Source organism: Mustela putorius, unplaced genomic scaffold, assembly GCF_011764305.1.
Source record: "Mustela putorius furo isolate JIRA1106 unplaced genomic scaffold, ASM1176430v1.1 tig00000174_pilon_pilon_pilon, whole genome shotgun sequence".
Lineage (NCBI taxonomy): Eukaryota > Metazoa > Chordata > Mammalia > Carnivora > Mustelidae > Mustela > Mustela putorius.
The window spans coordinates 12088910-12103469 of NW_025421304.1; the positions used below are offsets into that span (position 1 = coordinate 12088910).

General features: G+C 46.1%; 2 protein-coding genes across 20 annotated transcripts in view; one reads left to right on the plus strand and one right to left on the minus strand.

The window, feature by feature from the left end:
• The window catches only part of ADCY7 (adenylate cyclase 7), a 54082-nt gene extending 51060 nt beyond the window's left edge, over positions 1 to 3022 (plus strand). For all 14 annotated transcript variants that reach the window (XM_004744146.3, XM_004744145.3, XM_045076040.1 and 11 more), the window contains 2 exons: positions 300 to 424; positions 586 to 3022. In XM_004744146.3, coding sequence (XP_004744203.1) covers positions 300 to 424; positions 586 to 732 — 272 coding nt within the window. In that variant the 3' untranslated portion in view covers positions 733 to 3022. The remainder of the gene's footprint in view (positions 1 to 299; positions 425 to 585) is intronic.
• The window catches only part of BRD7 (bromodomain containing 7), a 37383-nt gene continuing 24916 nt past the window's right edge, over positions 2094 to 14560 (minus strand). The window contains exons 7-18 of one of the 6 annotated variants that reach the window (XM_013052107.2): positions 13842 to 14026; positions 12742 to 12865; positions 12052 to 12127; positions 9877 to 9984; positions 9373 to 9508; positions 8872 to 8983; positions 7262 to 7318; positions 6058 to 6172; positions 5634 to 5801; positions 4964 to 5107; positions 4564 to 4628; positions 2094 to 2225 (exon numbers count right to left, since the gene is read on the minus strand). In XM_013052107.2, coding sequence (XP_012907561.1) covers positions 4573 to 4628; positions 4964 to 5107; positions 5634 to 5801; positions 6058 to 6172; positions 7262 to 7318; positions 8872 to 8983; positions 9373 to 9508; positions 9877 to 9984; positions 12052 to 12127; positions 12742 to 12865; positions 13842 to 14026 — 1281 coding nt within the window. In that variant the 3' untranslated portion in view covers positions 2094 to 2225; positions 4564 to 4572. Of the gene's footprint in view, positions 2226 to 3995; positions 4345 to 4390; positions 4629 to 4963; positions 5108 to 5633; positions 5802 to 6057; positions 6173 to 7261; positions 7319 to 8871; positions 8984 to 9372; positions 9509 to 9876; positions 9985 to 12051; positions 12128 to 12741; positions 12866 to 13841; positions 14027 to 14560 lie in introns of those variants that run through there. The other 5 variants (XM_013052108.2, XM_004744151.3, XM_004744153.2 and 2 more) reach the window with 5 other exon arrangements.

A 14560-nucleotide genomic window follows, 5' to 3' on the forward strand; every position in this document is an offset into this window, starting at 1 on the left:
AGTTATTAATCTAACTACTGGGTGTTAGCTAACAGGGCTGGTGCTCAAAGCCCGTTTGTCCTGTGTTGGGAGATGAGCAGATGCTAGGGAAGTGCAAACCTCAGCCGGATCGCTCAGCGAGCAGTTGGAAGAGGGCTGCCAGGGGAGCGCCGCTCCTGCCCCCCGAATGAGAGCTCCTGCCATGGGCTTGGGGAGCTCTCTCCAATCCCCATTTCAGCTGTCAGTGCTTTCTGTGGCTGCCAAGGAGAGAGCCTGAGGCTCAGCCTCTCTGATACACCAGCTGCAAATGTCCCCTTCAGGCATAAACCACGGGCCCGTGATTGCGGGAGTGATCGGGGCACGGAAGCCTCAGTATGACATCTGGGGAAACACGGTCAACGTTGCTAGCCGGATGGAGAGCACTGGAGAACTTGGCAAGATCCAGGTACAACTCAGCTGGCCCCTACAACCACAGGGGGACCTGGGCATTGGTTAGCCCTGATGTGCTCATGTGCAGACACGTGTGCAGTTCGGGGCTGGTTCTGCCTGACCCCCAACAGCAGGTGTCCTTCCTGCTTCCCATAACGGCCGTCCTCTTCCTTTCAGGTTACTGAAGAGACGTGTGCCACCCTCCAGGGATTAGGTTACTCTTGCGAGTGCCGAGGACTGATCAACGTCAAAGGCAAAGGCGAGCTGAGGACTTACTTTGTCTGTACAGACACTGCCAAGTTCCAAGGGCTGGGACTGAACTGAGGGCTTCTGGCAGGTGCAGAACATGCTGGAAGTGGATTTCCTTCCCCGAGGCAAGCGAAGGGGAGCCCTCAGCCCCATGCCAGTCACAAAGGCATTCCCGGGGTTTGGCTGTCACTACCCCGGCAGATGGCTGTGTGTGGCTTCCTCGGATTGTGCTAGAGGATTTCTGGGAAGGCGCATCAGACCCCAACTCGAGGCGACCACAGTCTTGCCATGCACAGGCAGCCAGGCCTTTTGTGCCATCTGAGCCTGCAGTGCAGCCTCTGGACTGTGCCGACTGGCTCGCTCGTGCGGGTCAGCAGCTCAGTCCCCTCGGTGCTGTGGCCATCTCCCATGCGCCGCACGTACCCTGCCTGGCCTGCGAGTGCACAAGCAGGACCTGTCTTTTCTAGGAACAGAACCAGGACAAGCCATCCAGGATGGGTTGGGCACTCTTTGCTCCTTAGCCAATCAGCCGCAGGATTCTCTATTTCTCACGCAGGCGTTCCAGGAAATAGAGCTGAAAAGGCTGTTTTCAATCTGTGGTTTTATGCAGTAGGGAGGAAAAACCACAGCGGACACTTGCTGCCTCTTGTCATCTCAAGCAGGTGTCTGTTTTAAATGGCTGTATTATTAGTGGAGGTTTTATTCTTTTTAATGACTTCCTAGGTGCTAGACGAAGTCTCTTCCCTCCAGTGTGCTTTTTAACCCTTGACATGGCACGAGAACCTACTGTCTAGTGTTCGTTTCTGGATTGGCCCAGCCGGGGGTGGTGTGGCTCGGAGTGCGGCTCCCGGCAGGAAGGCAAGCGGCGGTAGCCCCGGAAGTCAGGCACCACCCTCCTCTCCCCTCCCCGACCAGTCCGGCCTGCGTGGGTGCTCCCCAGCAGCTTTCCGCGGAATCTTAGCTTCTGTGGTGGAAAGGAGTGGAGTCTGCAGACAGGATGCGGGCCACCTGTAGCGCTTCCTTCCTTTTCTTTAGTCCTCACACCTAACTTGAAGAGCCTCAAAATGAAAAACATCTACTCCACGTAAGCCTGCAGAGGTTGGCCATGTGGGAAGCCAGCCTGCTCGGAAATGCTGGGATGGTCTTGCTCTGAACCGCAAGGATCAAGGGCAAATGTGAAAAGCCAGGTTTGTGAGCTGCGTCTCAGCGCTTCAGCTGTCGAGAATCACAAGTCAGCCTGAATTGTTTCAAGGTGAGAAGGAACCGAACCGCCCCCTTTTTGCTGGATCAGCTTCGCTGCCTCCTCACCAGAGCGTGCCCGGGGTTTCTCCCCCAGCCGCACTCCACTACAGAGCAGAATTCCCAGCTCGGGGTCCTCTGGGAACCCCCTGCCATTCCGGGAAATCTTGCACATGGGAGACTTCAAAAGCGGACGCGGGGCCGCAGCCAAGGGCAGGGAGGACTGCAGCTGACCCCGCAGTCTGCTCAGACCCTGGCTGCGGGCTTGTCGTCGCAGAAGCGTCTGCCGGAGGGGCCGGGTGCGCCAGCACCGCGATGCCTGCGTGTCACTAGAAGAGAGATGAATGAGGTACAAGACCTTGCCATCCGAAGGGATTTTATGGCAAAAATGCTGTTAAGGGGAATAACCTCATTTAAAGACTGCTTTTCTGCACCAACTTTTCATATAAAGGAATGGTTTCCGGTGAGTACTGCACTGTGACCCATACACTTAAATCGACAGCGACCTGGGCCATGCAGCAGGGCTCCCCTGAAGAGTTCAGGAAGGTTCTGTCACAGATACGATATGGATGCACGTAGGAGTGCTGGGGATCTCTGAGGTGGGCCTACTTCTACTCTGGCAATGTTTGAGTTACTTTTATCCTTCAACAACAGAAATCCAGTCCTGTCTTTTATTTCCAATTCAAGCACGGTGCTCTGATAAGCACATTTTGGAAGTTCTGAGTTTCTGATGTGCCGACCACCATGTGGGACGGACCCTAAAAAGCACCTGCTGTCACTTTTGTTCAGTGTGTTTTCCAGGGGCTGGGCCCTTTCCTCACAGGCGTCATTCTGTTTTATGATAGGACAAGTACCTTTTCCAACACTGACCTTTCCTAGGGGCCATGGGGCGGTGTGAAGATTTCCTAACAGAAGATCACTGAGCACAGCATACATGGTGTATATAATAGGTCATGTCTAAAACCAGGTTTTGAGAAGGTACATATGAGTAGGAATTATTCTGTATACTAACTATTTATAGATCTTTAACATTTGTTTCAAAATGTTATACTTCATTTTTACAAAGTACCAGTGTTTCTACTCTGTTTAGCCTTTCATATATTAAAACAGCAATCTGGAAAAACAATGTCCTAAAGTGTTTTGAATTTCAGTGTTTTCTTGGTCTGCTTGAGAAGATTACTGCCTAAATAATAATTGAAAGATTAAAATTAAACTCTAAAAAAAGACCTGATAAAATACATAACAATTTTGAAGTTCTTTGGGCATATGGTTTTCAGTAGATTTTTAAGACTGGGTTGTGTTGGAGAATCCGTTTTCCTTCACCCCACTTATTCTTGCTAAATGTTCATTTTCAAAGTCAGGAAAATAAAAACAGCTCCAGCCAGTGGGCAGGGGAGTCCTACAGGGGCTCCGTACAGCCCAAGTCGGGTTCCCTGAAGCAGGCTGCCGTGTGGTGCCTGGTTAGGGAAGAGGACCACATATCTCCCAGTCTCCCACTCCATTATCTGCTCAAACAGCCGACCTTTGTATTTCAGATAAAAGTAGAGGACTCTCAGTTCAAGGGACATGCTGAGGCACAGGTGGCCTGGGAGACACAGTAAACAGAAATGTAAACTTTGCTTTAAGTTCTGTGATTTCCTTTCTTATTTAGCTTCTTTTATTATGTTTCTAAGTGACCCTCTCAAAAATGGAAAAACTAAACCAAACAGCACCACTGACAGGTTAGTGCTATGAAGCTCCTGGTGTGATTTTTGGGGGGCTGGGGACAGGAAGAGTGGATAGGAGAGGTACCTCATCACCTCATCCTACAGGAGGACAGCATTACCATCAGTTATGCCAGGGATATGCACTTAAACAGAATCTACTAATATTTGTTCTCACAGTGTAACGATGGAAAATCTCACTGGATAGGGATTTTAAAGAAGCATCTGAGCTCTGGTCCTGTCTGTATGCCCTAAGGAAAGCGGCACTGTCACTATTCTGACCCAACTGTGCCCAGGCCCACTCGGGATGGCAACGGGTCTGAGTCCATCCTATTCCTTTCTCATGAGGCCCTTCTTTGGATAAATCATCTAGGTGAAATCTGGTAAGTCAGGGACTATTTGGTTGTAATTTCTTTAATGAGTTTTGACAAATGCGGAAAAATGAGGGAGTTCAGTTATTTGGGGGGACTTGCTGCCTTTTTTTTTTTTTTTTTTAAGATTTTATTTATTTATTTGACAGATCGACAAGTAGGCAGAAAGAGAATGGGAAGCAGGCTCCCTACTGAGCAGAGAGCCCGATGAGGGGCTCGATCCCAGGAACCTGAGATCATGACCTGAGCCCAAGGCAGAGGCTTTAACCCACTGAGCCACCCAGGCGCCCCGGACTTGCTGCTTTTAACGAAGGGTCCTGAAAAGGCTGTTTTATTTCTTCAGTTCCTCTATCACTTCCCTCTGAGACCCAGCCCTGGGGAAAGGTCAAGGGGCAACTCAGCTGACAGCACCAACAGGGCTCATAGTCCCAGGCTCAGCTTTATTACCTAATACAAGTCCAATCTCTGGAACATTAAAATTAATTGTTCCAAAGTTTAATTAAAAACACAATTTACAAATATTTAATATCTTCTGAAAAGCACTTCCAAGTTAAGAATGAAAAAGAATATGTACATAATATATAATGAAATACCAGTGAGCTTCAAATCCCATCAGGTCCACACTCGGCAATACCAGTCTTTTTCAGTTCTTCAAAATCTGAAAGGAAAAGTTACGGCCTCATTCAGCACTTTTCCCCTTTTAATTAAAAGGTAAAGGTATCATCCAGAGGAGTTAAGTGCTGACAGCTCTTCTTTACCTCATTCAAGGTTAAAGACTAGATAGATGTACTACTAGGGGTATCATTGTAGATTTTTTTTTTTTTTTGAAAATGTGTCACATCTTTGCTTCCCTTACATCTTGTCTAAAGAATAAAAACACTTTATATAATGTCAACACGCAGAGGTAATTTTTCCAGTGTTCCTCGAGGGGAGAGGACTGTGTTCCTTTACTCACAACAGCCCTCCGTCCTCCCAGAAACACAGGGCACGTACCTTCTGTTAAATCTACAAAGTTGTTTTCCACGATGGGGGAGGGGATGGAAATCCCCATTGCTTTTCGAACTCCATACGTGCTGACAATGTCGCCTGGAGTGACTTGCTGTGCAAGTTCTTTCAGATTGTTGGTCACCTGTTCAGCTGGGGAAAAGAAAAGAGAAATAGTTCTAGGTGTTAAAACCTGGTTCCTTTATATAATGAACAAAAAACAAAAGAGCAATGCAAAGCCGACCCTGGAACTGCAAGGCTGGAGGTGAGCTGGTCCACAAATACACAGATCTTTTTTTTTTGACAAGTACAGGACCGTAAACCTATTCTCTTCGTTATTATTTTAACTTTTCTTTACTGTACTGTAAGAAACAGTATGTAATACATTCGACATACTAAATATATGTTAATTGACTGTTTGTAGGTAAGGCTTCCCGTCAACAGAAGGCTGTTCAAGTTTGCGGGGAGTCAAAAATTACACATGGATTTTCGAACTGCGGGGCAGGGGAGGAGGGAGGTCAGCTGGCACCCCAATCCCTGTGTTGTTCAAGGGCCAACTATGTAAATGCAATAAAGAAACCAGCCACAGTTCGCTTCAGCGCTGCTGACAGTGGGGTCACTTCGCAGAAGGTTTTCCCTTTAAGGATCCCATTCTCCTCTTACCGGAGGCATAACATACCGAGATGCATTTCCCTGTACGATGGACCCAGGAGACAGATCATGTTGGGAGGGGGTCTGGTGCTCAGACGCTCGTTCTGGGCTTCCTGGAGCTCTCGGAGCAATCTGGTCGTCTCATCAAGTTTCCTCTGGAACATTTCAGCTTCTGTGTGGTGCGAAGAGTAACACACTAAAGAAAACACGGACCCACCTGTGTTTGACCTTGGGTGGTTAAGTGTGTCCTATGCTCTGGGGTTTTGCTACTTATTGGCTAGTTTTCTCTCCTCAAAGGAGTAATCCCCCTCTAAAGAAATCAACACTAGAGACATGCTTTACCCTTCACGGAAGCATGGCCAGTCAAGATCTTCCTGTAGTGAGTGGCGGTATCAATCTGGAGTAATGGGACACTAAATCGTGACTTGCCCGGGTCGTGAAGGGACACTCACCTTCAGAGTCAAAAACTTCAACAGGAGCACCAAAATTTGTTACTGCTTTCAGTGCTGTGAGCCGGTCCCGACTGCTGGAGTCTAAACGCCCCACTGGCTCTATTTCTGTAATCTGCTTTAAAAAAGGAAAAAAAAAAGTTATTACCTGGGCTTGTTAAGCCCCAGTGGTGCTAGAATGAGACCTCTGTAAGATGGTTTGTGTGTCCAGGCCACGTTATTGCACCTATTTACTTTGGAGTTACAATTCTGATACCTACAAAACCATCTTCCCAGAACACTAGTAGAGTGCCATTCCCCAATCTGGGCCAAACACGATCCACAAAGGCGTTACTTCCCGAAAATGAAATGACGTGTCTTACACAACACCCATTGTTTGTTCCATCCGGCAGCCTCTCTAAAGATGGAAGGAACAAGGGCCTTGGTCCTGTCTATGCCGCTGGAGCTCCTGGTGGACTGGGACGATGCCGCACGTTTCCGAGGCTCACAGGCAACGTTTTGGCCCCAGTGTATATGCTTGCTCTCCCGCAGTACAGCCTGAGCCTGAGGTGGTGGACTTGGCTTCTACTGTACTTGCCTCTACTGTGTTATCTTTAGTCCCTTCCCTTGCGTTGCGACGCTTGTCAGAATTTTACTCAGACAAGCCCCAGAGCCCTTCCCAAGTCTCCTCCTCTAAACGCTCTCCCCCTCCACATTCCTCAGAGCCTCCCGTCTTCTGAGGCAAAATCTCAGCTTCTCCATTGTCAGGGCCTCACCTGTGCAGGCCTCCGCACCACCCCTCCTCTGCCCAGGCACCCCATGCTCACATGCCAACTGTGCTCTCTGCACACGGGCCTTGTCCCCTTGTGTCTGCTTCTGTCACTACACGTGCAGTTTCGGCCCACTTCCCACTGCCTGCTGGGAGAATGTCTTCATCTTTCTAGGACCAGCGGGCCCAGTATGCTCTCTGGGAGGACCTCCGCAGCTATGCAGAGCAGTGGGTGTCTGCAATCTGCATTCCTATAGGGCATACATTTATGCAGTGTGGTGGGCGGGGCCGCCCCCCCACGGCCCCCCACCACAGGCCCGCTCCCCACAGGCGGAGAGAGTGCTGTTATTTATGAAGATACGCAACAAATAATGTTCTTTTAAAATAAAGCTTTATCATTTGGGCCTTTTGGCTTACCCTCCCATTAAATATTTTTTATGAAGAATGAAAAACAATCACCTCCATTTCTTTTTCGGAGTCAAGGTTCCCAGTCTGGCTGTCGTCTTCAGGTGATGACTAGAAGTTTAAAGACAAACAACTTTTTATTCAAAGATCTATTAAAGAGGTAAATATCAAGGAAAATAAAATGTTAAGAGTTTCAAGATAAGGAATAAGAATATGGATTACTGGAATTTAAATAGACAAGTCAGATACAGTAAGTGGGCATTTTGAGAGTACTTGTGTCAAGAGTACCTATTACTGGTACTTCAAGATTGATCTTTCTGTGCCTGAACAAAAAGCTATAAACATATATGACGGTATCTGGTAAATAGCACAGAAGTACCTAATAAATGGGAGTTGGTTTTCAACAACAGGTGAGTCTAGCACAAGCAGAAAATAGAGGCACTCTAGGAACTATTTTGCATTAAGAGAGCAACATTCTCGGATAAGAGAGGATTACTGTAAAATATTCAAATGCTATGGAGAATGTGAAAGCTGCCCATAATCCTCCTACCTGTCAGAAATCACACACACATAAACAACAGACAAATGTATCATGCGTGAAAATCAATAACGAAGTGATCTTTTTGAAAGGCTATATTATGATTTTTTTCACCAATTCCCAATTTTTTAAAATTATAAATAATGTATCCTTATATATAACTTTTTAAAATTTTCTAAGACACAGTCTGCAAAGATATGCTGGATCAACGGACAGAGAAACTTTAGATCTGAAATCTACTGCCCTACCCAACCAAAGGAAAGCTATTCAATTGTAGCTGAAGACTACCAATTAATTCAAATTCATGGAAGGGTTAGAGGAAAAATATTTCTGAACAGCTGTGAAGTGGCATTTTTTTTTAGGTCACGTGAGGAAAGTCGTTCCTGCATGAAGGCTGTACAGCAATTCTCGCTGAACCCGAGGTGCTGACCCAGCACTGCCGAGTCACCCAGGGCCCAGCAGCCACGTGGGGGCAGAGGACAAGCCAATAGCAGCCAAAGCCCTCAGGAACTGAGGACCCCTGGAGAGACACACAGGGTTCTTCTAACTGCGGTGACAAGGACATTGTGGAGCTTGACTCTCTTCTACTTATCAGGAGGGACATTTTCTGGTTCTAATCTTTGAGCTAAGGGTGTGATTATTCCAGATGATGAACTATGGCCAACTAAACTGGAGACAGTTTACAAGTGTTAACGGCAGGGAGCAAAGAGGAAACTTCTTACTTTTTTCCTTGTGACCCCACCGTTGTGTTGTTACCGAATAATAAAGGAAAGGACATTATTATTTTAGTCAACTCAGTTTCAAGCCAGAGAGCAAGACTTTCCTTTTTTGTTAGCATACAGAGCACCAGCTGAATTCTGAGTCGTTAACTCCATTCTGATTCCTACATTCCCAAGATCGGGAGATAATGATGGTCTTCTGGCCCTCAAAGACCCTGGTAGCCGACTTACTAGACTTACTATTTCCGTTCATTGTCCTCCACCCGTGGTCCCCACCCAGGCTGGCCTGGCTTTTCAGGGGAATGCAGCTCAGCTGTCATCCTGGTGACTCCCATGGTTTCATAACACTGAGTGACTAATGCTCAGAGCCAACAATAAATTACCCATTTCTTGAGCAGCTTTCTTACCATCTCCAACTCTTGCAGGGTTCTAGAATGGCCTCCTTTCGTTAAAACATCCAGTAAACTGTCCGCCATCACATAAGGATAATCCTGGCATGTGGCCAAAAACTCATGGATGCTGAAACAGAGAGAGCTGGAATGTCACTTCCATATACATCGTCCCCTGGCTGAATCCTTCTATCCCAGTCAACTGTTTCCATCAGACACGCCTCACTTTATGTGCCAGGTGTGAGAATCGCCATCTGGGTCCGTCACCCTCTTTACAGATTTACCAGTGACACCTTTATCGCCTCGAGCGAACTAAAGAGCATCAAGAACACAGTGAAATGAAATGCTCCTGCCCTTCGCTTCCTCCCTGAGGTGACCTTATTCCCCACAGGACTTACACGTGTCTCAGGAGTCCCCGGGTTACCCCTCCGGTTCAGACCACACCCCCTGGATATTCACAGGTCTGTCGGTGTTTCAGGAGAATGTGGCATTGAGGACATCGGCCAATCGGTCACTCACCTGAAATCACTGGGAAGGTCAGAGTCTTCCCCATAGGCTGAATAGATTAGATCCGAATCATCCTTGCTAATATTTGCAAATGTGGAGTCATAATGTGGAGCATAAGAACTGTAGGGTCCGTAATTCAAGTATAACACTGTCAACAGAAATCAAATAGTACTGTACTATTCTTTTACTTGTGTGTCAATCTAATTTTTGTTTTACTAAAGGTTATTCCCTTCTAATTTTACTACTTCACTGACAAGTATAAAAAATCCAAGGTAAGTATTGCCCCCTCCCAGATCCTTGGGGAGTCATAAATCAAGTGACTTTTTCCCCACAAAGGGGAGACAGAAGAAAGCCAGAACAAAACTCATTTTAAATACTAATAGCTGATTTTAAAGCTTCTTCCAGAGTTAATAAAACAGCTGATTCATGTTGCAAATATACCACCAAGAGAACTAAAGAAATGAAAATTATGCTTTTTCCCTCCCCTAACTGCTTGGGTGATGACAGAAGGCTTACCTGGAGTGACTTTGTTCCTTTTGTCTTCCTTGAACCCCTGCAAAGTATTCACTCCAGACTGAAGCCTGCCAGTTGTCATTCCCAGTCTCACGGGGCAGTAGCCTGGTTCTGAAACGGAAGAACAGTGTGGGAGGTGCACACGGTCAGGAGCCGAGTGGGGCTCCGCAGGCTGTGTGCACGCACACTGCTTCGTGCTGTCTCTGTGACTCTGTCCAGGAGCCTAGGTGGCCCTTTCTACACCCAGCATTTACCTACAGAAATCTCGGCAAGGAAGGAGCGCAGCCAGCACCTGCAGCTGATCCTTTTCATCATACTCTACTGTTTTCTTGTAATTCTTTATAATCACATTGCATTTCACTTAAAAAAATAATTAAGGATTTAAAAGTTTAAACTTAACTTTGATGGAAGTAAACCAGTAGAAAAGGTTAGTAAAAGACTAAGGAAAAATACCTGATTAAAGACAAGAACTCATGATATATTCAGGAAAAACTAGTACCTACGAGGCAGGCTACTTCCCCCCACCACCGTCCAGAATAGAGGCTGTGGCCACAGGTGACCACGGTGACAGAATGAAAGCGCCTGGGAGCGATGTGGCGCACCTAAATTGGGTCTGCTTTCCCTCGCAGCAAGCAGTCTGCAGTCTGCGAGGAAGATGAACCTGAGAAGTGAATGGGGCCAAGTTTCCACCCAACAGCAGGACATGGACCCTTTGGGGGCTGCTGCCATGTGCGGAGCTCAGCCTGGGCCTCACAGACCCTGCCTCCAGGAGTGGGAAAGGCAAGATAGCAGAGCAAGGGCAGACAGACTGTGGGACACAAAGAAGGGGCAGATCTTAAGGTGTCACCTAAATCATTAGCTGCATCTCCTTACCACCAATCTTTACCACGGCTATACCAGAAAGAGCAGTGTTCTCAGTCTGGCAGCATTTCCTTTGATGCAAGACCATAGAAACTTCTACTACGCAAAGTTCGCATAAAAAGCAAAAAGTGAGTTTTTTTTTTCTTTTCTCTTACCCTGGACAACACCAGTTCCTCTTCTAAGCCAAGGAACTCTGCCAGTGTTTCAAGAGCAGACTGCGATGCTCGAAGACATCAGTGGGCTCCCTGGTGCACTCCGCAAATGCATCCGGAGATGCGTCAAGGTCTCTTACCCCCATCCCCTCACCCTCGTGTTTATGGGACCAATCTAAACATCACCTTGCTAAAGAATAAGGAAGCCTTCTCTGGCCCCGACACCAGGGCTGCTTCTGCTGCGTGCTGTCACAGCTGCCTTCCTCACGGCGGATGGGATGCGGCTCCTCACACGATGATTCACTTTCGTTCCTCGACTCCCCACCCCAGACGAAAGGGGATGGGCCTCCTCTCTCCTGTTCTGCTCCCTACTTTACACCCTGCTCCACCTCCAGCTCCCAGGCCGTGCCCGCAGCACAACGGTAAGTACTGGAGACTGTTCACTGAAGTGTCATCACTCGTTTCTGTATGGCCAGTGAACTCTCTCATGATGGCAGCATGAAATGGGTGTTTATAAAGTAACATTCTCAGGTTTGCTTATCCTGACATACGCTCCTCCTCCTCAGATGAATGACAAAAAGTTCTTCTTATGTCACGTCTCAAACTATTCCCTATACTATCGCCATTAAAATACCACCTGAGAAAATAAAAATATGACTGGGGTTCTAAAGCCATGCTTCCCGACCTTTACCAACTTGTGACCAGCCACAGCGACACACGGCATTAGTAGACCTGTTCTCCTGCGACTAGTATGGTACTGCAGGGCATGCATGTGTGCCCTATTCACTGAAATTTAAAAAGCCAGTCAGATTTATGATGTTATGATAAGAGAGTTTTGAGATACCTCCTGAAATAAGTGAGTGTACAATACCATGGTCATTTAGAGCCAGAGCTAGAAATTATGTCATTTTTTGGCTTTATTGGTGGGTCTGCTATTCCAGGGACTTTGTATTCTAGAGGACCCTGGATCTATATAGCACCTGCTTTAAGTTGAGGTAAATTTGGGCTAGCTATCAGCACAAAATGCACGGTGTCTGGCCAAGTTCTCTGGGGAAGCTGACACAGGTGGACTGCTCAGTATTGGGCCTGTTGTTTTAAAATATCACCCGGGCTACTGCTTGTTGCCAAACAGCAAGTTCATGCACATTCTGACCTGTGAACTTACCTCCTACAATGGGATCCACAGGATGGAGAAGCCCTAGTGTCGTCGTTCCGTCTGGTTTTCTCCTTTCAAACTCACACTGCAATGACCCGAGTATTCACATGTCATAAACCATTCTATGTATACCTCATACGCATGCAAGTACATGTGCGTATATATATATCTCATACTAGAAAGCCTTAAATTTAATCAAACTAGTATTAAGAGTTGTTACTGTTATACTTAGATACTGACTTTCCCACTTGGCGCCATACACACAAGGGCTAATGCACTGCAGAAATGAAGGTTAGGGAGAACTCAGGTCAAGAGCTGTGGGGGGGAGGCCTTTAGGCCCCTCCGTTCTGCCTACTCTATTAAAGAAGGAGGATACTGGAGACCATGGGAGGGGAGTGACTGCTGAAAGTCACATATTAATCCACTTCATTTTAAACCAATGTGCTAAACAATGATTTCAAGAGGCCAGAGTATAAATGTTCATTTTCCAAGTTTAGAACATGTTAACCGCACTAAAATCCAGTTAACAGAGGAAAAGATTAATCATGTACTTTACAAATAAATTATTAAAACGGACTTCTCTGTGTGTTGTACTGAACTGCTCTACAGCAGGTATGGGTTGAAAGCGCACAAGCAATCTGACTGCAAGCCCCGAGGACCACACAGTAGGTGGTGAGAAGAAAGACAAAGCCCAGTCACCTGGCTGTTAACAAGCCGCCTGGTCAGCTTTCCTCCAGATTCCTTAACGATGCGGTCTATCTGCTCCTGCTCTCTTTCTATAGTATTGCTCTTACATTTATCTTCAAGTGTATCTTTGTCTTTCCTGTAAACACACATTAATACTAAGTAAAAAAAAATAATAATAAGATGAAAACATTAAGATGAGTTCCAAACGGGAGCACAACTCAATCGGAGCCATTGGCACTACGGTGGCCCATTAAAGCTCTGTTGCTCTGGCGGCCTGGGAGCGCCTGTAACTCGCGTGCAGCAAGGCGGACCTGACACTCAGTTCTCTCCTGTGTTGAGTCTGGTGCTATGTCTTAGGCGTTTTTCTCAATGCAGTCACACAAATGGATTCTACCTCAAAAGGGACACATCATTTTCTTTTTAAAGTCCAGTTTCTAAGTTTAAAATGAAATACATTTTAAATTACACAAATCTTAGAAACAGAGTAAGAGTACGTCACAAATTTACTTTCTTTGCCTTACGCCAACAGAAATCCCAGCCTGCTCACTAGAACCCTCTTCTGGAGTGGAGAGTGAGATGCGGGGCCTCAGGGCTGCGGGTCAGTCAGTGGTGGGAGCAGGTGGACACAAGTGCGTCGGCCACGGCCGGAACTGCCTGGGGGGACCAGTGCTGAGTTACCGCTCCTACCAGGTGCCGTCTGGTGGAGGCCACGCACACACCTCACCAATGGCCCATCCGTTCAGGAAGCAGCTTCGACTATGCGTAGGCTGAATTTACGGTCTCAACCCCTTTATGGAATGAGGTAACAAATGCAGATGTTTTTCTTCAACAGAGAGTTCTATTTCAATAAATTCACAAAGTCCCTAAAGATAATTTACTGGTTTTAAAACTACCTTCATAAGAATACACATTCAGCACTGTTTTCTAAACTATGTTTAAACAATTCCATATAGGTGCTTTGTATGAGAAGATGGGAGTTATCACCAAAATGGACTTTCATGCCAAAAACCAACCATGACTTGGTCTTCCCAAGGCAGGCACTGAAACAGTATTTTCCCCCCTTAATGGTCTGAAAAAGATAGCTTAACTTAAATATTCCAAAGATTCTTTACTTTTTGTTTTCCTTATTGGGACTCTTGAAGGCTTGTGCTTCAGTATCTCCAGAGTCTTCCCTTTCTCTGGGCCAGCAGCCGCTGTCCTCCCCACTCTGCGAGGTGTCTGTTCTATCTTTCTGCTTTCGACTTTTCTGCAAGTCTGCCATGAATTCTATGCTCTGCTTCAGGCTCTGAATTCTCTCCTAAAAATATTCAAGAATATTCTCATTGCATATTTGTCATTAATTTTTAAAGTGATGCAGTTCTTTCTCACAATGTGAGTTTGCACTTACTCTGTCATTAACTAGGAAAGAAAAGCAATTAAACGTTATTATACCAAGAGAGGATGTTTGGGAACCAGGACAATACAGTCTATTTCTTCAATACAGATAATTTAATTTCCAACGTTAAGAGTATGCTTTTTAACTTGACTACATCATCAAAACATTTGTAGAAGAGAAAGCATGAATAAGTACTAAGTATTCTTTGCAGTACTAACTTCAAAAAGGAAAATTTAGTTTAACATTATGTTTAAATTTTATATATAACAGAATGGGTTCTTTTTTGGAATTTAACAGTTACCAGGTATTTCAAAAAGCTAGAGGATATGAACATGTGAGTACCTTTATACTCCAGTATCCTAGGATCACCCGAGGCCACTGGCATTTCTCTCTGTGTGAAAACATGCTTCCAGGAGAATAAAAGGTTGCTAGCATAGTTTCTTTCCCAGAAAGCAT